General features: G+C 59.4%; 1 protein-coding gene across 1 annotated transcript in view; it reads left to right on the top strand.

Annotated features, from left to right (window-relative positions):
• Positions 1-24,385, top strand: part of PTPRN2 (protein tyrosine phosphatase receptor type N2) — a 385,188-nt gene that overhangs the window by 227,186 nt on the left and 133,617 nt on the right. Inside the window, exon 12 of the mRNA XM_037049518.1 lies at positions 22,299-22,363. Within this exon, the coding sequence (XP_036905413.1) occupies positions 22,299-22,363 (65 nt within the window). The remainder of the gene's footprint in view (positions 1-22,298; positions 22,364-24,385) is intronic.

Genomic DNA, 24,385 nt, shown 5'->3' with positions numbered 1-24,385 from the left:
CCGCCAGCCACACCACACGGTGACCCCCACCCGTCCAGAGCATGGCTCTCGGGGCCTCTGCTGTGGCTGAAGGGGCTCCAGCAGCCTTGGGGTTGGGTCAGCACCGGCCGACTTGTGTCCTGGGCGTGTCAGTCAGCACCAAGCGTGTCGCCCTGTGTGTGGGCACGTCCTTTCCAAACCGAGGCATCCGTCCTGCCTTGCAGGTGCCTCTGTGTGTGTTTGTCGTCCCCACAAAGTCACACATCTGAACTAGCAGAGAAAGAATGGATGACTGATGTGACTTCTGACATGGTTCTGTCGAGACCCGGGCACTGCCGTGTGCTGGAGAGCTGGTTTTTAACCTGGGCAAGCTGTGTGTCGCACGACACGCTCCCTGGCCGCCACCCCCACGCCCAGACGCCAGTCGTCCACGAGAGGACTGCGCTGCTGGCAGAGACTGTGTGCAATTTACCCTCCAGAAATCGGACACTTACCCCAAGTGGTAAAAAGGCATTTTCTGAGCCTCAGTATCAGTTTGCCTGAAAGTCTCTGCTCCCTGTGTCTGTTTCACACACACGAAGCACGTGTCTTTGTGAATTAGCCTCTCGTTTCACTGCAGTGTTGAATACACATTTTCTCGTTGCTTCTGTACATGTGCAATTAATAAATTAAAGTACAGCTAGAGCATCTGCAGCCCACACCTCCCCCAGGGAGACCTCGTTCTCTTCAGTTCAAGTGGCGGCTGGTGCAGCCACCGGCAGTGCGGGCTCTGCGTCCCCTGCTTTCATGGCTGCACTCCGATAAGGCCCCGGTTTTTCTTCCCTACTTTATTGGCTCGGGATTTGCGTCTTAATCAAAGTGTGTGAGAAATGCGCTTCCCCGTAAGGCAGGGCGACACGCAGTCATGACGGCCGTTAATCAATGTGGATTGCCTGGGAGCGAACGGGAGGCCTCCTGATTTCCCAATTGCATCAAGGAGTCGCTGTGATTAATGCCACCCCAGGAGATACCACAGGAATTAATGATGGTTAGGCCATCGCGGCCAGTGGGGCCAAACCCCCGCAGGGCCCCGCTCCTGGCCACGGGAGCCCAAACAACGTCCCCGGCTTCTCCTCTGCCCTGACGCAGTGAACTTGAGCAGACTGGGACCCGGACTCGCCAACTGACATCTGCTTCTCAATCCACTGTCCTTCTGGAAGTCTTCAAATCTGGGTTCGAAGTGGGTTAGAAAAAAATCATCTTCATTTGCAGGATGGATGGCTCAAAAAACTGGTTTGTTCCAAAAAGTGCCGAGAACAAATACCAGCACGTGTGATGCACAAGGCCTTGCGCGAGGCAGTCAGGGCGAGACCGCAGATGGGCGTCTTCCTCAGGGGGGCCGCGCCCCGGAGGTCTCTTCAGGGGGCGAAGAAGCCCGTCCAGCCCTTTCCTGCTGGGCTTCCCCTCAGGGCCCCGAGGGAGGCTGTTGGGGAAGAGGGAATGGCCTCGGCTGGGCGGGCTCCCAGAGTTCAGCCTGCATTAAAACCCAAAACACGCACATACTTACAAAGAATGATTTATGGACTAATTCAAGGGATTTTTAAATGTTTTCACTGTGGGCCAGCAGCCACCTTAGCATCTCGCTGAGTGACCATCGGCCTTCCAGGAGGCCCATCCCCCGCTGTCCTCGGGAATTGCCCGATGTCTGCCAAGGCTGAATGTCCAGGGCCCACCCCAGACCAGTGACTCAGACGCCAGGCTTCTGCACCCTGAAACCCACAGAACTGCACACGGAAGGGCCCCGCCGGACCTGGCGTCCTTGCAGAACTGTGGGCACTGAGCCCCTGGGGACTCGCCCACACAGCACTCCTCCACCCTCACGCCCCTCCCCCGAATGGTCTGGGGGCAACAGTGAGCCCCACAGGGGGCACTGGGCGGGATGGGTTTCTCGGGAGCGAGAGTTCCCATCACAGCCCCTTACAGACCACGGGTCAGGTCACCAGGGACAGTCTTCCTCACAGGGGGTGGACTGTCAAACTTAACCAAGACACACAGAAACAGGACTTACTGACAGAAGTTACATCTCATCCGTGCAGCGAACGCTTCTGCCCAATTGGGAGGGGAATGGGAGACCACTCCGTGACTGGGTCCGTGCGAACTGGGCCCCGTGGGCGTGGGCGTGGCTGGCTGCAATGCTAAGTCACAGGGGGTGTTGCGTGGAATGGTGCTGGGGGCTTTGGGGACGCCGTGGGGGCCTGACCGAGGAGCCCCATCCTCGGGACCCCTGCTCCACGCTGGGGCTATCTCAGTCCTGGTTGGGTGGGTGTCGTGAGGAGTCTGTACTCTGGATCACTTCCTCAGAAAATGGGAAGTAATTAAATCCAAGCTAATGGGCTATTTAGCAACTGAACTGATGTCTCTAACACGTAACCTGTGTGATTCTCTCTTTAAGAACCGAGACTCAACCCCCGCCATGGTGCTTAGAGACAAATAATAAAACCAAATGGGTTCTTAATTATTTTCGTCCTGGAACACAGGGATGCTTTCAGGAAGTGAAATCCACAGGTCGCTGCAGAGCCCTGTGTCTGTCATTAGTTCCAGTACCCTGCACCTTCCATCTCCCAGGGGACGGGAGTGTCTGCCTCCCTCTTCTTGTCGTCACTCCCCACAGTGGGGACACGACCCATGGTGTGTGCTGCCACCGTGCCCCATGGTCACACCTGCCATCTGCAGAAGCTGGAGGAGGCGAGCATGGGTGCCTCTCCGTGGAGCACAGGTGAGCCGAGCACCCCGTCCAGAGCGGGACGAGTGTCAGCTCGTTCGCCTCACGCCATCCTGTGGATTGGACACAGCGTCCCACTGGGGAGAGAGGAAACTGCAGCGGGCCATTTAAATAACCCAGCAGTTTCACACGGCTAAAGGGACCATTTGTCGCCATGTCGAGGACCAAAGACCAGTGTGCCCCAGGCCATTCCAACAGTGGACGCAATGTGCGGTCCGCGGGCTGCGCACTGAGTCCTTTGCAGACCCCTCCAGGCTGAGGCTGGGACTACACCCACTGAGCTTCCCCAAGCCACCCTCAACAAGAACAAGCGTCAGGAACCGCCACACATCAGCGCTCGCCGCGGCCCAGACCCTTTCTGCAGGACAGAACGGTGAGCAGGCCAGAGCGGCCGAGGGAGGTGCCTGTGCCTGGCCCCAAGGCCAGGAGCCCTCGGCCGCTGGCTGTCCTGCCAGCTGTGGGCCGTGGCGGCTGGGTGTCACGTGAGAAACTAAAGCTGCTCCTCTGTGTACAGATGTGACTGAACGGGGGACATGGGGGCGCGCCTTGGGACACAGGCGTGCCTGACAGGGTGTGGAACAGTGACGAGGGGCTTCCCAGTCCCTGCGACTTCATTCGGTGAACAAGCACCACTTCCCCTGCTGGATTTTCCGGACAGCAGGAGCCTTCTCTAAGGACGACCCGGATCTTACTTTTTCTTTTGCTTGAGTGTCTTCCTGGGAGAAAGGTCTCTAAAAACTCCCACAAGGCACAAGCCGGCCCAGTCGGTTATTTCACGTGGGCAGAAAAGGCGTCTCCCACACCCCCGTGCATGTGGCCAGGAGGCGGGGGCGCTGCCCTCCCCGGGCCACCTGGGAGACTCCTGGCTCTCTGCTGGCTTGTGCTCTGGCTGGGAAGCCCAGCCAGCCTGGGCAGGGGCCAGCAGGGAGCCGTGCTCTGGTTCTTCCCATCTCACTGGGCTTCTATGCCCCCGGGTTAACCCGAGACCAGGGAGCAAGGCGAGGGCTCGGTACACAGTGAGGCCAGGGGATGGAGACAGACTTTTTGTGGCTTTTCTTCAGACTGTGGCCCCGGAGACAGTGTTACAATGCCCAGAGTAGAGCGAGCGCTTGCAATGTGCCCGGTGCTGCAGCCACCGCCCTGTCTGGGGTCAGCAGCCCCCGCCCTGCTCGCTCACACCGCCCCTCGCGCCCTCGCCCACCTGCATCCCGGCTCTGGCTGGCTGTGCTCCCAGGGTCTCTCTGCAGCAGGCGGTGTGGCTGTGACTGGACAGAAGCCAGTGTCTCCTGACCTGTCTTCTTCGCAGGAGCCTGCAAGAGCAGACAGACCGGGCAGAGCTGCATCTGAGCTCGGCATGCACAGGGGGCTGAGGAGCAGTGAGAGCAAGGGGGCATCTCACAGGGCAGGTGCCTCAAACAGCATCCGGCCGGGCCCACCGGCCCCGCCAGGTCTGGACAAGGGCCCAGGCGGGGCGGGGAGACTCCAGCAGCAGGAGTCCCGCCCGGGTCTTCGGGAGCCAGATGAGGAATCTTACTCCTAATGAATCGGCCCTCCAGGCTCATCTGTGGGAACGTAGAGAGGGGTGGATATTGGAGTGTAAGGCGGAACCTTCTAGAACCACAGCAAGGCTCTCCTGCGTGTCCAGTCCCACTGTGTCAGTGTTCCTGACCCCGAGCCCTCTCTTGTGCCGTCCCGTCCTGATGTGCACCCAGTCCCGGTCCTGCTGCGAGGGGGGCTGAGGCCCGCCTTTCCGAGTGGGTGTGTGGGCGGGAGCAGCCTTCCAGCGAGCGTCGGCCCTCACGGGTGGGTTGTGGTGTCGGTTAAATGAGAGGGACTCTCTTGTCACCCCAGGGAGCACTTCATTCTTTATCACCAGCCCCCTCACGGCTCTGTGGGTGTGACATTCTCCCCCCGGGGTGGGGCCCCTGACTGCCTGACCCCATAGGTTTTTTTCCCCCTTCCAGCCTCCGCTGGGCCTGTTGATGTGTTTCTGCAACAGAGAGATCCAGGGTCCTTGCTGAGCCTCACCGTGCAGTCTCAGTGCCCCAGGGCAGCCCTGCCCCAGACTAACCCATGACACCGGGAATGTCCCAGCTCTTTGCTTCCAACATGACAACCACTGGCCACATGTGACAGCTGAGCTTGGAAGTGTTGCTGGTGCCGCCGAGGAACGAACTTCGTGTTTGATTAGGTTTCATTCTGTTTCATTCATCCGTGTGGCTGCCGTAGTGAGCAGTGCCGCGTGGGGAGGCTCGTGGTTGTGCTCGTGGGTGGGCACGGTGGTGGCCTCCTCGGCCCTCAGAGCCCACGTGGCTGTGCTGACGTGGCAGGTGTTCTTGTCATACATTTAAAAACCCTCCGTTTCACCACGAGAAGTCAGATGACGAACATCCGCTCAGCACCGTGCACACCCCCACCTGGCTCCTGGTTAGGCGGCTGTCTTTCCCCGGCAGGTCCAGGTTTTCGTTGGAGTGGGGTTTTCAGCCCGGCGGCTTCAGCGGAAGCCTTTTGTGAGACACAGCCAGCACACGCGATGAGCCCGCGTGGGGGCCGCCCCCCTCCCGGAGCGCTCTGCTCTGCGCGGAGAGGGGCTCTTCGCTTTGCGCAGCTTTTCCAGACTTCAACTCCGCGTTGTCAAAGGAGAGCGAAGCCGGAGAGCACGTGTGCAGAACGTGTCCAAGGGCTGCTGAGCTGCCGGTCACGCGGCTACGAATGGGGCTCCTGAGCACAGATTAGTCAGTGCCGGGCGCTGCCGTCAGAGTTGGGAGGCCAGGAAAGAGACACGGTGCGCAGGGTTTCCGGGCGGACCCCACGGCTCCGCTGTTACTGCTATGAACCCATTCATCTCCCTCCAGCTCTGTGTGCTGCCAGGCGGTCCCCCTCCCCCGCCCCGACTGGCACGCGGATGCGGAGGGGCTGCCGCAGTCCCTCGGTGAACAGACCTGCTGTCCGTAGGGAGCAGACCCTTCGGGCTAATGAGTGCAGCTCCTCTCCACTGCCAAACACCCTCCTCCAAGTGCAGGAGGCCCCACAGCTTCGCTGGGCCTCGCAGAGCCAGTCTGGAGCATCCTAGTCAGAACTGTGACTCCGGCAGGGGCCTCTGGGAGGGCGGATCATTCTCCCATCACACCCTCTCACGAGGCTCTGTGCTGGGCGGTGGGAACCCCGCTGCGGGCCACTCAATCTGCTGAATCGAGGGTCAGCATCTCCTCACACGTCTTGCTTCTTCAGTGAAATTCTCGGCTCCGCTCACACCCTGCAGGTGCCGGCCGTGCATCCCCCTCCAGAATCTCTTTGGATTCAATCCCCTGCTTGTGATTAGCTCCTGCTTCACGCCACCCCGTGTATGTAGGGCCCACGACATGGGTAAGAAGACCCACAGCTCTGTGGACATGGGAGGGCACCAGGCGTCTTCGGTCTGCACCCTCTGCCCTGAGGCACTTGGAGCAGCAGGAACTTCCTGGAGCAGGGCCCGGGATGAGCTCTGACAAGTGAGAGGGAATCACCAGGCAGAGGAGCCGGCAGGAAAATGTCCTACGTGAGGCTGACGTGAGCAGAAGGACACAGGATACGAGACCAGGCTGTGCTGACAGAAACGGTGGGAGAAGGTGAGAACGAGCTGGAAGGACTGACACGACTGTGGGCTTCCCCCACTCTCTGGGGCCGGGAGATTCCCCACAGCGAGCGGGAAGCCCTTGGATGGGTCACAGTTTTGTGCAACCAGATTGCATCTCAGACCCCTCCCTCTGGCTTCACAGGAGAGGGGCTGTGGGGAGCGAGGACCAGCAGCCGCGGCAATGGTCTGGGTCGCAGAGTCCTCTGGGGAGCAGCGGAGGGGCAGGATGGGTAGCGATCAGAGCAGGGCGCCCAGTAGGAGTGGAGGGGGGCTGGACGTGCAGGGAAGGGCGAGGGAGGCACCAGGAAGGCTGGCACTGGAGATCAGAGCCTGTCGTCCCGTGTGCTCACCTGTGAGAAAACAGAGCTTCGCCCAGGGAATTTCGGACATTTTCAGAAATTAATTGACGCAAAACCCCTTTTCCTGTCAGTGCGGACTTTCCCGAGGTGCGGCAGCAGGCGCTGCAGGAAGACTCGGGCGTTGGCAGCACCCCCGCGCCAGGAGTCGTGGCTGCCGGGTAAGGCGGGAAGCCCGTTTCCATTCGCTGTGGGAATGCGCACGGGGCCGGCTCACTTTTGGGTTGAGGAGCACGGGGGTCAAAACTGTTCCACAGACAACGACACAGCCCTAAAGGAAGAAAAATGGACACTAATAAATGTAGGTACTAATGGCTGGTGGTTACGTCTGATTGAACAAGCAGTAAGGAATAAATCCATGCTGCGATGTCCCTGTCAAAATGTCCAGCATACAATCACACCAGGCTTGTGAAGAAGCAGGAAAATGTGACTCATAATTTTAAAAAAAGAAAAAGTCAACAGCAGAGATGAAGAATTCAAAATAACTACTCCACGTATGTTCAGGGACCTGGAACGTGACCCTAATGAGGGGACGTGGGGAACCTCAGCTGGAAAGTGGAGACTACGAAAGAACCCAGAAATTTTAGAAAATCCAACACGCAAATGAAAATGCACGGGAGGGGCTCAGCCTCGGACTGGAGACGGCAGAGAAGGGTGGGCAGAGAGGAGGCGGGTGAGCAGAGGTCGTCCAACCTGCGGGGCAGAGGAAGGCACTGCAGAAAGTGAGGGCAGCAGGGAATCAGCGCCCTAGTAACTCCAGCCGTTCCCTAGGTTCACTTCACCAAAGCTAAACTTGTAACAGTCTCTTCGACTTAGGGGAGAAAGCCCTTAGTCACCTGTGAAAACAGGAGTTCATGGAATTGCCCTTAAAAATCTTACAAACGTCCTGCGTTTCTTCACTCTTCCGTGACTGAGACACCTCTCGGGCGTCCCGCCCCGGGCTGTGGATTCAGGCAAAGGATGACAGACCAACAGCCTGGCTCCAGTGGGACTCCCTGTCTTTCGGGGCCTGTTAACATTCACTCGGGAAGGGGCGGGCTGCCTTGGGAGAGAGAGGAACACTGCCCCAGACATGCATGTCCCTCTCAGCAAAGCCAAGAGTCTGTCCTGCACCCCCTTTCTCAGTCGAGAGCCCTGGCTCTGTGACCACTCTCCTCTGGAGACCTCACGCGTCTGGTAATTGTCAGAATTTGCATGGACAAACAACAGAAGCCCAGTTTAAGCAGCAAACCCATTTTTTGGAAGGTTTTGGACAGCTCACTGGGAGCCAGGCTCAGAGAGCCCAGAGGACAGGACACCGTGTCCGTGAACTGTGGCCTCTCATGGGAGCCGGCACAGCTGCTCACGCGTCGACGTCGGCACCGCAGCAGCGAGAGCCCCGTCTGGCCACAGCTCCCCCACCAGCTGGAACGAAGTCTCCGCATGCTCCCCTCTGAGCCCAGCCCACTCGTCCCTGTGGGAGCTGGGACCTGCCCCCTCGCCGGGAGGCAGGAACGAGATCTGCGATGGGCATCAGCTGACAGGAAGCCAGTCTGCCTCTTGACAAAAAAAAAATCTCCAAACATAGGAAGCCAATCAGATATCTAGGGCAACAAAACAACTTTTAACATTCCCTCCACCCATGGATAGCGCTTGCCCCCAGTGGCCCTGGGAAATGGGGCCGTTTCGCTGCTTTTCCATGGACCTGCTCAGTGCCCTGTCCAGGCTGCTACCCTGAAGCCCCGCCCCAGGGTCAGTCTCTGAGCAGAAGGGACGATGCTGAGAGGTGCTTCTGGCTCCACGTCAAAGGGAAGCAGGGGAAACAGGAAATGAATGAGCTCCCGGGGCGCCCTTCACAGTCACCCACAGGGACAGTGGTGCCCACTTCAGTCCACTACGAAGTCCCACCTGTGGGAGCGAGGAAACCCCTTCAGTCAGCGACGGCACGTGAGCCCACCCCCAGACGTCTGGGGAAGGGTCCCAGCCCTCGAGGGGGACGTGGGAGCAGCTGCAGGAGCCGCTGAGCCCGGCCTCCCCCGACTCGCCAAGACCGGGGGCCCCACCGGGGATGCTGGGCTATGCTGCCTCTGTGATCAAATATTAATTGCAGCCTGCTTTAATTGCTATCATTTAACACACTGTGCGGCATGAATATTTTAGAGCGTGGTCCAGTGGAACACGATGCGGGGGTGAGTGTGCCAGACGGCTGGGCCTCTGTTCCCCCTGCCCCCGTGCCCGGCTTTGGATTCCCCTTGAGTGAAACCAGGAACAGTGTTTCGGGTGTGATCACCTGACTCTCCCGGGGGGTTAGGGACGGCCTGCCGAACCCCTGCTCAGACACACGGGCTGTGCCACAGGCTCCGTTGGGCGGCAGGGGCGGCAGGGGCGCTCGGGCAGGACGGAGGCCCGGGACCCAGGGTTTCCTCACCAGCACGTCTGTCGTCACAGAAGTGTCTGGGGCCCATGTTTCTCTTTTCCCCAGTTTTCTGAATTCAGGGGACGGCACCAGGCAAGTTACGCCTATCTCAGGGCTGTGGGGCACGTCTTGTGGGTGGCGAGTGACCGAATGCCAGGAGACCGGGAGACACAGGCCTGGGCGCAGTCTACCCCCACAGGTAGCCCAACGGAGGCGGTCATTCGGTGGACGGAGCTAGGAGTGTGGATCCCCCAGCCTCATGATGGTGTTGCAAGTCCTCCGTCTCCTCACCGGCTCCCTCCTCCCACAGTTGTCCCGAGTCTCATGGAGCGAGTTCACACCCAGCGCTGGCGTAGCTCCTGTCTGCTGCCCGCCCTTGGTGAACGTCCCAGCCATGGTGGCCGTCACCCTAAAGAACTGCCCAGGGCCATTCCCCATGTGGGACGATGGGGACATCCCCTCACATCTTCACAAGGGAGTGGGGCTTGATGTGTCTTCATACACAAAAGATGTGAACAAACACTCAGTTTAACGACAAACCCACAAACTCTGCAGTGGCACCAAGTGGAAAAGGAGAACCCCCGTTCTGAGTGTCCAGCCCCCTCCCTCTCCCCAGCCAGCACCCCCGCCATCCTGCAGTAAATCCCCCACCCCGCACACTGCCCCCAGCGGACAGCAATGTCAGGGCCCCAGGACCGAGCCGAAGGCTGCGGGGTTTGTCAGTAGACGTGGCACCCAGTTGTTTAGGGGGCACAGGGCACTGCGGGGTGCCCAGAGTGCTGACTCCAAGGCCACGCAGCTGCTGAGGCCGTGTGGCCACTGGGCCCCGTTTCCGGTCCCATCCTGTGTGCACACACATGACCCTGATCACTACACCTTTTCCTGCCAACTCTGCTCTTTGATGAGCAACTGGACATGACTCAGGGTCTGAGACGATGCGTATGAAGCGCCTGCCTCAGCGCCTGCCTGTGGTAGAGGCTCCGAAAGGGCTGGGTTTTGTCTTCAACGACCCAGGTCTGGGCCAGGTGGGCGGGCAGACAGGCGACCGATGGGTAGACATATAGGTGTATCCTACAAATGTAAACCAGATTCCTTCCTTGCTGCCACAAGTGAGCTGGAATGATGATAAAGTCCGCACCAACAAGCCATAATTACACCACACTTCGATAATTATGACAAAAATGTAAGACATGTTTCGCAGGGAAATGATTCTCTCCTCCCTGAAAGAAGAGGTTCCAGAATCACCCAGAGAAAGGGCAGTCTGTGGTACGCTTTCCGACGAGAGTCTGCCAAGAGCGGCCCACTGTCCCTCCAGTGTCAAGGCTCCCAGCCATCCCAGGGTGTGACGTCAAAGGCCAGCCGCTCGCCGACGCAGCCCTGCGGCCTTGACTGCAGTCCCTGGCTTCAGGGACCTTGTCGGAAATGAGGGTTCGGGCCCCTCCGGAGTCACAGTCCTGGGTCCGAACCTGGTACGTCCCAGCTGGGGAGGCGCCCACGGTTTCCGCCTGCCTTCCCCTGGGTCAGCGGCTCAGCCCACAGGCAGGGCGTGACTCCAGTGACCGCCGTGGGGAGCACCAGGTCAGGCAGCTGGAAGGCGGAGCTGAGCCGGGAGCCAAGCCCTCCACAGCTGCTCCGATGGCACCCACCCACTGCAGCAGACACAGGCAGTGTGGCTTTCAGGCTTCTAGAAGATTCTGGAGGAGGCTTAGCTACTAAAACAAGGTGCTAGATGAGGGGCCCTGGCCCGTCAGCACCCCATGTGCATATTTGAACTTTGGCAGCAGAGTTTTCGACGCCTCAGGGTGGTGGGAATTACGAAATTTAACGACGCAAAGCTTGGCTTAGCCGACAGCGAGCCTGAAAGGCGGCAGCTCCTACTGGGTGTGGCAGGTGTCAAACCTCATGGGGGGGGGCATGTCCCCAGCATTGCAGAGCCAGCCAGGGTGTGAACTCCACACCCTGTTGTCTTCGGACTCCAGAAGGAGCGTGGCCACTGCGGAGGGCAGCCAACACCGTGGGCCGGCGGGGAGCTAGCTCTGGTGTGGGGCCGAGCCCAGGGCCTGGGACGTCGTCCTGGGGCGCAGGGGCCCCGGACTCAGAGCTGTGGTTTCTCACGACCAAAGGGCAGAGTTGCCCTTCCTTCTCCAAAGGTCCCCCCTTGGCCTTTCGGATCAGCAATTCCACGTGCCGGGCCGTCCGCAGAAGCGCCAAAACACCTCCCGGAGCTCCCGGAGGATGAGCTCACCTACCCTCGGCGCCTCTGTGGGCGGCTCCTGCAGGTGGGGGCCCACCCAGGGCTTGGCCGGCCCCAAGTGCTCCCCACAACCCCACCTCAGGATCTCAGTGGGGAGCTGCCGGTTGCTCCCACCCCTCCCCCGCTGGCTGGCAGAAGGTTCCTGGAAGACTCACCTGATTTGTGTGGTCGGTTGGAAGATTTCCCAGCGGGGTGTGCCGATATTGTGCGTTGCAGAGCGTTGGGATGAAGATGAAAAACCCGGACTGATGTTTTATTTATAGGCCTGCATCAAAACACATAGTTTAGGCTAAATTTCCCATTAAACCCTGGCTACAAATAAACGTGCTCGCCCAGGTCAGCAGTCTCTGGGGCGTTTATTCAAACGGCTCTCGGGAGAAGGAGGCCTTTCTTAGCTGCCAGGGAGGGGGCACAGGACAGCACCGGAGCCGGCGTGGGGCTGTGGCCTCGTCTGTAATGTATATTTTCATTTTGCTCTGAAGCAGAGCAAATGGGTTTTTGTAAGCGAGTGGCCTCATGGATTAGCTGAGTTATTTGTGACTTAGTGAAGCGGTCTGTTGAAATATGGAAAATGTTTTCCCAACTGAGGCCCATTTCAGGGCCGCACACAGAGGTCGTCCCTCCCGCAAGCAGCACAGACGCTCCTTTCGGGCGTGTGGACCGGACAGAGCCCGATCTCGGCACAGAGGACGCCTCCCGCACGCCCCAGCGAGCCAGGCACATCTGGGGAGGGCCGTGAGGGCAAAGCCACCTTGCCGGCCCATCCTCGACTGAGCTGTGCATGCGGGGCCCCTCGCGTGGGCTCCACCACAGTTTTCTCTGTGTCCCCAATCCCGAGGGGCTGCTCACGCGGCCCGGTCACACAGCCCACCCGGGCCCAGAGCTGCAGGCCCTGGCCCCACATCGTTTTCCTCTCTGCAGCAGGGGACACGGCGCGGGGCCCAGAGTGCTGCCCTGCGGCGGGACAGCCCCCTCCTTCGCCTCCGTCCTCCGGTTTCTGAACACAGAAGATTCTAGGATGCGACGTTAGACACACAGCACCAGCCAGCTGAGCTGGAAAATGACAGCTGCTCTTGAGAATCCAGAACGTTCCCCTGCAGGAATAATCTTGGTGCAATAGGAGCCCCCGGACCCACAGCCCTTACGGCATTCGGACACCTGCCCTGGGACGTCCCTTCCGGTAGAAACAGCGGACGCCTGGCCTTCACGTTCCTGGGATTTTTATAGACATTCTTTTTAGAGCGGCTTTATGTTTACAGAAAAATGGGGTGGAAAGTAGAGAGTTTGCGTTCATCTCCCCCCCCCCAGCCCCCCAGCTCCCGTACTGACGTGTTACCCGTGGGCTGCCCGTGATGGGCCGGTATCACTTGGTCGCCATTGACGCTGGTCCCGGTTCATCCCAGGGNTAATCTTGGTGCAATAGGAGCCCCCGGACCCACAGCCCTTACGGCATTCGGACACCTGCCCTGGGACGTCCCTTCCGGTAGAAACAGCGGACGCCTGGCCTTCACGTTCCTGGGATTTTTATAGACATTCTTTTTAGAGCGGCTTTATGTTTACAGAAAAATGGGGTGGAAAGTAGAGAGTTTGCGTTCATCTCCCCCCCGCCCAGCCCCCCAGCTCCCGTACTGACGTGTTACCCGTGGGCTGCCCGTGATGGGCTGGTATCACTTGGTCGCCATTGACGCTGGTCCCGGTTCATCCCGGGGCTCACACTTGGTCCTGCATCCCGTGGGTCTGGACGAATGTGCGATGAGTGCTGCATGTTCACCCGCGGCAGCCCTCACACAGAGCCCTCCCTCTGCCCGAAAGTTCCCCTGTGTGCGTCTGTCTGTCCCTCCCCACCCCTCCCGCCCCGCAGCACTGACCTTCTGACCATCCCCACAGCGTCGCCTCTTCCGGAGCCTCGCTTTGTTAGCGAATGTCAAAAGTTTTTGCATACTTGAATAATAGTTTTTTACCAGCTGTGTTTTGCAAATACTGTTTCCCAGTCTGTGGCTTGTCTTTTAACGGGGCCCTTTTGCAGAAGAGAAGTTTCTCATTTCAGCCAAGTCCCACCTATGGGTGTTTTCCTTCGTAGACTGTGCTGCTGGTGTTGGGTCTGAAAGCCCTCACTGAGCCCAAGGCAGCGGACTTTCTCCCGTGTTCTCCCCCAGGAGTGGTTTGGCCCGGAATGCTGCGTTTCTGTGTTCTTGTCACCGAGTTTTGTGACGGGTGCAGGGTCTGTGCCCACCGATGTTCTGTGTCTCCCCACCGTCTGGGGGCGGCCGCCCTTCCTCCTCCCAGTGGCCTTTGCTCCTTGTCGGCGACCAGTTGGCTCTGTTTGTGCAGCTGACTCTTGAATTTTGACTCGTACGTGGAGGGAGGAAAGGGATATCTTGCTGACGTGGTTTGGGGGGTTTCGATGCAGGAGTCCATCCGTGGCCATCAAGCCCATCCCTGTCCCTGAGAGCCGGGCCCAACAGCCTCACCTGTGGGCTCCCACTTGGCTGCGAAGCGCAGACATCACGGGGACATTCATGGCCTGACGCCGGGGCCCCACACTTCTCCTGGAGGACAGCTGCTGACAGTCTTTTCCATTCCTCTGTGGTTACGTCCCTTAGCGAGTTTAGTTAGTTATAGTTTTTGTTCATAGTTCACTTCCTTAAGAGTTCCAGTTTTTACACACTAGTCGTGTTGTTAGCCTGTAACCCTTAAGTTTCTGTGGTTGTTTCTTTTATCACTATTAATTTTTGGTAATTCTCGGATTTGAGGTGTCTTATTTTTTTCTCTATTAGACTTCTGGTAAGAGCTTATGTATTTTTCCCTAAAATTCAGCTCTTGGGTTATTCATCAGTTGTGTTTCCCTTTTATTGGGTACTCGTTTATGTCTTTACCACATATTTCTGTTCCTTCCCGTAAGTTCTCACAATTTCACTTCTGAGTCCTTAACTGAATGCCTCGTCTCCTGTTTGCCTTGTTCTCACTCAATAACGAAACCACCGGGGCTCCGACCCCACGTGGCGGGCGCTGCGGACCTCCCACGGCGCAGACTGGGCGCCTCCAGTCTGAGCTTTCAGTGCCCCGCGATCGCAGTGCTTGGTGCTCCTTCAGTCTGAGCCTGACGGGGGCGGGGGGGGGGGTGCGTGTCTGCCGGTGGCCGGCTGGCTACAGCCTTTCCTCTTCTGTGGCTTTAGTTTCTAGTGTGGCCAGGTCATGATGGGAGGATGCAACCTGCCGAAGCGCTGCTCTTGGGAGATTGCGAAAGTCCTTTCAGGCCCCTGTCTGATCAGCTTTCTTTACCTGCTTCCAGTGTTTGACCAGTGGCTACTGAATTGCCTTTACGCCGACGCTCTGCGCGTCCGCCATGCGGGCCAGGGAGACGCACCTCAAGTCTGGCCCCTCGCTGACCGGGGACAACTGGAAGTGCCGGTGGCCGTGAGGCGGCCCGCGTGCTGGGCGCAGGTCCCCGGACGCGGCGCCAGGAGAGCTGTCTGTCCAGCCGCGGTCGGGAGCGCGCCGTTTCCCCTTTGTGAATCTCTGTGGATTTAGTTCTCAGCAGATATTACCTCACGAGCACTTTGCCTTCACTTTGGATTCTTTCAGCATTGGTAGAACTTTTAAAAAGAACTTAAAATTGTATATTGTCTTGACAGTCATACCACGACCCCCGCCTTTGTTTCCGTTTCTTTTTACCTCATTTTCCCAGCCCTTTCCATTTTTAATTTTTCCAAACCACTGTGTTTTAGGTGTGTTTCCCGTAGAGAGCCTGTGGGTAGACGTGGGTGACTGCGTCCTGACAGGACGATGTAACCTGTTTATGTGGATCCCAATGGCTGCCTGCGTTTTCTCCGTCCTCACCCTTGAGGCTCCTTCCTGTGTCTTTCATTGTTTGGCTTTTCCTGTGTAGGCGACATTCTGGTTCCGTCTCGTTCTCCTTTCAAGTGACTGCGAGAAGAACCGCGCCGCTTCTGGCTCCTCGGGCTCCAGACGGGGAGCTCGGGTCCCCATGTTTCGAATCACCAGCTTCAAGGGTAGAGCAGGTTCTCTCATCGTAGACGGGCCCTGGAAGCTATCTAGCCTTTCCCTGGCTGATGGTTAAGTTCATGCTCACCTGTATAAAAGGCGCGAGCTGGCTAGAATCTGTACATATCTGAAAAAGACAACAAGGTCTGACAATACTGAGAACCTAAAATTGCGACCGTGTGCTGGGGTAAGAAGGATCTTTTCGGGGCAGGTTCAAGGCCTTAGCATTGAAAATTGTCAGAAAATGTATTGATCGCCAAATATGGCTGTTTAGTCAGAGAGCTTTAATCTTAAAACATCAGATTTCCCTGAAATTTGCATTGGAAAGCCAATTATGTAATGAAATTGGGGGAAATATTATGAACTTCTGGCCTTAGCTCTACCTGCTTGAATACTATCAGCAGGTAAACGATAAGGAGACAGATTTCCATTTTCCCCCGAAACACCCGGGTCCCTCCTTCTCGTCCCTTCTGTGGGGAACAGCAGCTGGCCGGCCCCGCACTGAACACGGCAGAGGATAAACATTATGGTTTAAATTACTGCAGGCGGCCAGGGAGCCTGGGAAAAATCACCTGCACCAATTGAAACCTGAAATGTTGATATCAGCTATTAAATTAATGTACGTGAGACTGAAACAATATCTAATTAAAATAATTTGAAAAATGACTTGGAAATTGGAGCCGACATTCGCTTTCGCTGCCCGTGGCTGTTGCTAGCTCACAGCCGGGCCTCATCCCCGCCGAGGCCCCGCGCTCTCGGGAGACGTCCCAGGAGAGCCGGCAGATAAAAGCCTCGTTTATTTACTCGGTTCTGGCTGGAAGGCGGGCTAAGGGCCTTTCTTGGGAACCAGAGGCGTGGGTTTGACAAATTGACCTTTCAGTTTCCAAGGAGAGAAAGCCTTCCAGGCCCGGGGCTCTCATGTAAACGTTTGTGTTGGAGGCTTGGAGGTGCTCGGTGCCTGCCCCTCAAATGGGGCGTCAGATGGGGCGTCAGAAGAAGGAAGAATCAGATCTGGGGTGGCACAGTGCGTGAGGCGACCCGTCCCGCAGCGGCGGCGGCTGCGTGCGAGTGTGGGAGATGTGCAGCCGGGCCAGAGCATCTCTGCGGGAGGGAGTGGGCGCACATGGAGGGTCCCCCGAGGGTCCCGGGACCATCCATCTGGAGGGGCCTGTGAGTGTGGGAGCTGAGGGGTCTGCAGGGGACAGGCCGGGCACAGCACAGTGGCCCTCACCCCCCTCGCCAGCAAGAGATCATGAAAGGGGAGCAGCCACCGTGCAGAAATGCGCGCTGCTTCCTAACCCGTGCTGTCTCGGAGAAGCTGGCTCTCCTTCCTGCGGCCCCCAGGTGCGGCCGTGTGGGCTGAGGGGAGGCGTGGCCCTGCTGCTCCAACTTGGGAGCAGGATCCAGCTTCGCTCCCGGCACTGCTGGGCACCAGTTGAGTCTGCGGAGAGGTCCGGTGGAGGGCCCCAGGGCCCACACTGGGGGCGGGGAGGGCGGGGCACCGTGCAAAGGCTGCTCTCTGGTCTCTCTTCCACAACAAGCAAGAGCCCCCGCAGCGAGCCGCATAAAACACTCTGAATAAATCTACTGATTTTGCACACATGTCAGTGTATGCTTATGTTCAGCGTAACATACAGCTGACCACCCAGTGCTTCACAACACCCCCTGTAAACTGTGCCCCGAGGCTTTGCTTGGACCCACGGTAAATGAGTCGCCCTCTGGAAGCACAGCACGAACAATGGGGCACTTCTGGGAGGGCGGGAGGTCTCCCTGTTCCCATCAGCGCACTGGGAGAAGCAGGGGCTGGCCTGACCCTCATTTAGAAAGTAACCGGAAGTGCCAGAATGGGAGGATCCAGAGACACAATTTTAAACACCATTGGTCGTCTGGAGACAGTGAAATTCTTGAAGGTCCCAAACCAGGTGAAAGGGGGAACCCAAATATGGACACTGATGCTGACCTTGACTTGAGGGTGTTTCCCCAGCCAGGCTGACCTTGAGCTTCAGTGTCCATGATCTCAGAGACTGTGGGCAGGGGGCAAGCCCCAGGGTGAGGCTGGGGAAGACAGCGGAGGTCACCTCAGAATAACAGCGCAGCCCCCATTCACCCAGAAGGTAGGGAGCTGCCTGCCCTCAGCACGGTCACTGGGTGGGGACCGGCGTGGGGGGGGGGTGTCTGCCCTCACAGGAGCCGGCGGTCCCAGTGCACAGCACCCGAGTGGCCCCTCAGCCCCAGGCAAGGAGTTGAGTGTCGAACAGTCCCATGCGGGTGGGGTATCCAGAGGCCTAGAGGGAAGACAGGCTCGTTCTGCCCAGAGGACCGCCTTCTTCTCTGTCCTCAAGGGGTTCCCCCCGTTAAAAGCCCAGGAAAGAGGAATTCACAACTGACAACTTCAGAGCATGCTGAACGGTTGAGAGGACGGACAGAAGCAGCATCAGACGGTGTGATGAGCAGACCCCACACATAGATTTAAGTGTCTGTGTGTGTTTAAAGGGAAACGAGAGGGAGGAAAAATGTGACCCAAAGGTTAAGAGCTGTGAAGCGACTAGAAAATGGAAAACAATGGAATTCTTAGACGGAGAAATATAACGCAAGTTTAAACTGAACAGACAGGTGTCAAGACAGAGTAGATGCAGCCAAAGAGGGAGTTGGTGAACCGAAAGACAAGCTGGGGAAACTATCCAAAATGCAGGCTAGAGAGACGAGGAGGTGTGTGGATTTTAGAAGCAAGGAGACCTAGAAGACCAGGTGAGAAAGTCATCTGCGCCTCTAACAGGAGTTCCCGGAGGGGAGAGGGGGATCAGGAGGCCACATGTGCAGTCACAACAGCGGAGAAGTTCCTGTCGCTGCTGGAAGACACCGGTCCTCAGACTTGGGACATCTCGGCGTGAGAACAGGTCTCCGTCTAGACCCGTAGCGGAGACTGCAGGGCCTCCAGACAGAGGGCGGACCTTCTAAGCGGCCGAGGAGCGTGCTCCAGGCGAAAGGAGAACCCGCCTCTCGGCTGCTTGCTCAGCGGCCCCGAAGGAACCAGAAGACGGGAGGGAGGTGTCTGCGTGTGGCCGCAGGGAGATGGCCGTCAACCTAGAATCGTTCCACGGGAAGATGTCTTTCAAAAGTGAGGGCTTAAAAAAACAAGAGTTGAATAAGGGTACTTCCCCAAAAATGAGTTTGTCGGAGATAGGTCCTCATTTAATTCTAAAGAGTTTCCTACAGACCAAAGAAGATGACCCCATCGGGAAGACGTGGGGTGCAGAAGGGCTCCTGGTTGGCCCCCCAACAGTGGAACGGGGCCTGGGCAGGGCTCCTGTCCCTGGCTGCACCCCCAGGTCCCCCCATCATGCCCAGCTGCCCCTTCCGCAGCGAAGGCTCTGAGCTGGCCCTTGGCCGCTTCCTGAGGTGACAGCCCAGCTTCCCCAAGGGGTGGAGGGGAGAGGTGGATGTGTCCCCTCCGGGCACATCTGGCTCTTGCCCCGTTCCAGGCCTGTCAGTGAAAGGGCTCCATCCAGGGAGCCACAGCTCTGTCCCTGCACCTGACAGCTGCTCAGAGAGTTGAGGGCTCTGCGGTGGGGGCTGAGGACCGTCACCCTCCACGAGGGCTGGGCAGAGCCTGGGGCCGTGCCGTTTTCCCTGGATCAAAGAACTGAGGACACACTGGGGGGCCACGCTGGCCCTTCGTGGCAGGGCCCCGCCCCACGCCCCAATCTGAGGCAGCTCACCTGGGGCCCTGGGAGGGCCATGGTGAGCCGGCAGCTCTCTGCTCCCCCTTTCCCAGCCCTGGTGGAGCCAAGGGGGGGCCTGGGCACCTGGTGCATCAGGTCGACCTCCTTTCCCCCACACCCCCTCTCCTCCCCTGCACCGACCTGAGCCCCACAGGCTTGAGCGAAGGGGGCCGCTCCTGTGAGGACGTGTGCGGGCCAGTCCCTCCTGTGGTGTGGCGAGTTCTGACCAGGGACCATGCCGATTTCTACTCAGCCAGCCAGAGGTCCCCCAATGACCATGACGGTTCGCCAGCTCCCTGTCCCTCCCTTCTCTGGGGAGAGAAGGTGGCAGAGAGGAGGGACGTGTTTGTGGTGGAAATTCGTGCGGATGCAGCTCGGGGCCCAGGGGTGTCGCTCTGCTAGGAACCGGGCTCCGCCTGTCAGGGCCGGAACCCCCCCTCACGTTGAGGGTCAGGGGCCGCCTCCCTGTCCCTCTCCTTGAGCTGCCCCCTGGCACTCCCCCCCCGTGCTGTCCCCATCGCCACGTGGCCCACAGAGGGGACTCTGCACGTCCTTTCAGGTTAAGGTGACGGGGAAGAGACGGGCAGGCCCCTCTGCCGTGGCGACGTGCTTAATTACACGGGATGCTGCGTGAACTGTCAAGTGCAGAGAAGTGTTCCGATAAATTAAAACATTAATTAACCGGCTGTGGCCGAGTTTTGAGAACGTCGCAGGGTTCTGCTGCTCCAGGAAATTTGCATATCCCTTCATCTAGTGAGTTTAATTTTAAAGGACTTCTTTGTGGTGTTTGGAAGCCCTTTGTGTCTCCAGGAAGATAAAAACGGGCTTTTATGCATCATCCTCGGCGCATCAAGTCGGCTCTCCCCCCTCCGACCCCCGCCGGCTCGCCCCACAGCCCAGAGTCCGCGCCTGGCCCCGTGGGGGAGTCGGGGCCCACATCTGACACCGTCTGGCAGAAGCGAGGCTTACCCTTCCCCAGAAATGCCTCCTCAGAGCCTGTCATCGTCATCCTGGAGGTCACCAAAGGGCGAAGGGACAGGGGCCCGCCACTCAGCGTTTCAGAGTCAGAGCAGGTGTGTTCGCAGGCAGACACAGGGGAGCACCTGAGAAGGGACGGGCCGCAGGAGGGACTCCGTCCGTGGGAGCAGGTGGGGTGTCCCGGTTCCACCCACCAGAGGGGTTTGTGAGAATCAGTGCCTGTGGTTGGGGGGGGGGGGCGTCCCAGAGGAAAGAGTGTGAAATGACGGGTGTGCAAGAGAAACCTCAGGAGGAAGGACGTCGGAGAGTGAGCTTACAGCCGCCTGGCAACTCCTGGGCACGGTGCGTTCAGACACACCGAGAGGACAACGAAAAGAGAGGCTATAGTACAATGAACAGTGTAGCTTGACGCATCCGAGAAAAAAGGCAGAATCTTTAAGCTGGCGCTCGGGCCGGGCGCCGTGTGGGTGCCGTGTGGGCACCGTGTGGGCACCGTGTGGGCACCGTGTGGGAGTTGCTTAGGCCCAATAAACCCATTGAGTAACCGCTGCCGTGTGCCAGCCCCGGGCACGTGCAGCTCCCGCAGACGCCCACGCAGTCCTCATGCCCCGACTCGGATCTCCAAGCACAGGGTTTTCATGAGGGGAAACTGAGGCAGGTACTTGGGCTGGGAGGACGGTGGCCGTGATTTCACTGAGCTGAGAGCGTCAGTGCAGTGTTTCCGTTGGGGGCAGGCCTGCCCGAGGGCCCGGACCCAGGGGGCTGGATGGCAAGGCCCGGCGTGTTTGTGGGAGACGCCGGGGACAGGCTGGCAGGCTCTGCTGAGGAGTCTGCGCCCCCCAGGGCAGGCGGGGGACCAGCCAGCACGCAGCTGTCCCCACCAAGTTCCCAGCAGCCAGGGTCCCCTCCCGAGTCATCCTGAAGCCTCACCACGTAGGGCAGGCGGCCCCCGCCCACCCTTCCCGGGCATCTGCTCACCCCACGGTTGCCCGGCCGCTGTTCCACTCCCGGGCCTGACGGCGCTGCTCTGCAGCAGTGAACAGGGTGTTTTCCAAATCCCGCTTTTCTGTTCGCTCTGTTCCTGTTCACGAGTTCACCGCCTCCCCCAAAGCAGCCCGCTGCTCACTGCACCGTGTCCTGTGTCCACGGCAGCATGTGGAAACCACCGACTGGTCCAAACGCTGCTCTTCGGTCGAGGCCCCCGGTTGGCCCTTGGCCCCGGCCCCTCGCCCGCTCGGCAGTGGCAGCAGTGTGACGTTCTGCTGCTGTGACCGGAGGGGCAGTGCTGCGTTCTTTCCGGGACGGTCATCACCCGGAAGTGAAAAGCTCGTCCATTTGTTCAGAGGGGAAACTTTCCCCAAGACGATGGAGAAGCCCCAACCATGGTGGGTGGCAGGGTGGGGGCGATGGCAGCTCTGGTCCATCCCCTGCAGGTCACTGCACCCCCCGAGACTAATGTGGCTTCACCCCAACAGGTAGCCCTCTGCGTTCCCCAGGACCACAGGTCACTCTTCACTCTTGGGGTCTGAATAAAACTCTATTTTTTCTGGTTTTCATTTCCCAAATGATGGGGCTTCATCCAAAAGAGTGTTCCTGCAGCATCGTAGCCAAGGTCGATTGCCCTGTGACTCCTGCCTCCCCACACGTGGGGGCAGGTGGGCTTGCAGGGTGAGCCCAGGACGGCTGGGTTTCAGGTACCTGTGCCTGTTGCTTCCGGAGCTCACTGCCCCCAGTGTGACCTGGGAGTGGCTCGTTCTCTGAAAGTCTTCCTCACCCCTCGTCAGGAGCAAACTAGGGGAGGCTCGCATTGGAACTAGGTTATTGCAGAGCAGGTCTCGCAGGGACGAGAACGAGAGGGAGTAGAGCGGCCCCCGACACACACGGGGAAGGACGCACGCGCCCTGGCCAGCCGTCCCGAGCAGGAGGGCTTGCTTCCCAGTGGTCGTGTAATTGGTGACCTTCGTTTTGTTCTACCGAGAGACTTCACAGTTTGCACCCGTGTCCAAGAGTCTGTGAATGTCCCATGATGGCGTTCTCTAGAGGAAGCTGCAGGGACGCTGGCCCGTGGGCCCCTGGCTCCCAGTGGGAAGCAGGGCTCAGGGCCTCCCACTGCGGGCGTGTCCACAGCGTGGCTGTGGAGCCGGGCTTCCGGGCAGCGGAGGAAAAGGCTGAGGGAGTCGAGAACAGCCACCTCCCGAGCTGACCCCTGTGCTTCTTTGTTTCTCCTAACAGTGGACAACAAGGACAAACTGGAGACAACGTCTGGACTGAGAATTCTTCAAGCCGGAGTGGGGTCGGTGAGTATCCGAGGGGCTTCCTCGGAGATGCGTCGCTCGCTGTGCGGGGAGCCTGCTGAGTGCGGCAGGGCAGGATGGCCGGCGAGCTCGGTTCCATGAGGCCACGGGGCCGGGGGGAGGCAGGCGGGCTGGTGCCCGCTAGTCCAGTCGTCCCGGGGTGGGCATGTGGCCCCCGGGGCTGCGTCGCTCGACGCTGGCTGGTTGCCTTTGAGATTGTAGTTCACGTCTCCCCGAGAAGAAGCGGTCCTTCCTCGGTGTTTCATGATCCCTAAAGTTGTGGACACGGGCAGGCCAAGGAAACCCCCCTTTCCTCCGGGGATTCAGGAGGGCACACGTCTGCCTTAATTATGCACGGGCTACTTGGGGGGAGGGGCATAAGAACAGGGGTGCCCCTGAGGTAACGTAAGGCACCTGAGAGTGGTCGCGTCCGGTCGACTGTGCTGAGCAGGGGAGGAGGCGCAGGGCACACTTGGCGCCCCGACCTCTGGGTGGTAAAGGGGTTGCACGCTGGACAGCGGGCTCTGCGTCAGAATGCACCAGACCAGTCTACCTGGCCGCATTGGGAGCGGTAGACCTCCCGCCCTGCGCCGGGGGTGGCGGACGGTTTGGGGCGGCTGGCTCTCGGCAGCGGGTCCCGGCAGAGCCCCAGAAGACTGCCGCTTCCTCGGGGACAGCTCCCCAGCAGCCGCTGGTTCTGCTCGCAGCATGAGAGCCCGTCTGATGGGCTCTTCCTCAGGAACGGCGGCTCCTGTGCCCACCAGGTAGCAGGCGAGTGGAGGGTGGGGGTGGCTCACAGAGCTGCGGTGCCTGGTGGACACTCATGTCCCTGCAAACCGGCAGGCAGGGCAGGGACCACTGGAGACTGACCTGAACTCCTCAGACAGTTCTGGGAGGGGTGGCGAGACAGACGCCCCACCCCTGGTTTTCCTCCACTGGTGGCCTGGGCTGGAGGGACAAAGCACCCTATCCCAGGTGGGCCTTCAGCAGCCACGAGGGAGAGGATGGCAGGGCCCGGGACCCTCTGAACCCGCGGGGGGGTTGCCTCTACAGGACAGTATTGTTGGTGTCCAGGGGTTGGGGGTGGACCCAGACACATTCTGGTCAAGGACCCCCGTGCCACCCAAGCCGGGGAAGCGGTGGCTGGGTGTCTGGGCCGCGGGGCGCCAGCCGGCATGTTGGGAGGAGGGTCCTGTGCACATGAGGCGACCCTGCCTGGAGAGGGCAGGACTGGCGACGAGTGAGGGGCGTGGGGGCCCCCAGTGTGGCAGCTGTGCCCGAGGGCCTCTGCTGGGGACTCCAGGGAGGACCCCGTGGTGGGGGCCGCCCGCTGACCGGCCGCTGTGGTCGGTCGGCTTCCACGGGTGCCCCGAGCACGCGCTTGATGGCACAGGCCCCTGGCCTAAGCCTGCAGGGAAGCCCCTCGCTGTGGCTGGTTTTGAAGAAGGGGCTCACTTCCCCCAGCTCCCCCAACACCCTGAGAGAAGCATGAGGGTCAGGAGGTTGTGACCTCCGTCTCCTTGCTCCTCCCCAGTGTCACATCCAGTCCCTGCTTCCTCGTCGGTCCCTGTAGCCCCGCGTCCACGCTCGTCTCTGCGCCGGTGACCTCTGCTGACCTCCCCGTCCTGTCTGGTCAGGGCCCTGGACCGCTGACCTTGCTCAGGGTCTGTCTGGAGTCCCCCCTCAGCTCCATAAGGCTGGCGTCTGTCCCCTCTGAACGCAGCGTCTCTCCCCCGACTCGGTCTCCTGGTGGCCCGAGGGGCGCCTGCAGGCCCAGCCGGGGTGTTGTGAGGGTTTCCAGAGACGGTGGGGGCCACGTGCCCGGATGTCTCGGGCTCCCAGTCAGTGGTCACTTGTGTGGCTGTTGCGGTGGCCACCTTCCCATTAGCCGGGATGGTCCTTCTCACACACCCTGCTCCTCAGCCTCCTGGTCACCCTCTCTCCTCTCACCTCAGGGCCACAGTGTGGTGAGTCCCCACCTGGCCTCGAGTGCTGCTCACACGTCACCTATTTGTCACCGTGTGT

The sequence above is a fragment of the Sturnira hondurensis genome, unplaced genomic scaffold, assembly GCF_014824575.4.
Source record: "Sturnira hondurensis isolate 20B ecotype Veracruz unplaced genomic scaffold, ASM1482457v3 Scaffold0006496, whole genome shotgun sequence".
Classification (NCBI taxonomy): Eukaryota; Metazoa; Chordata; class Mammalia; order Chiroptera; family Phyllostomidae; genus Sturnira; species Sturnira hondurensis.
The sequence above is the reverse complement of the archived record's forward strand: the minus strand, read 5'-3'. Positions and strand labels throughout refer to the sequence as shown.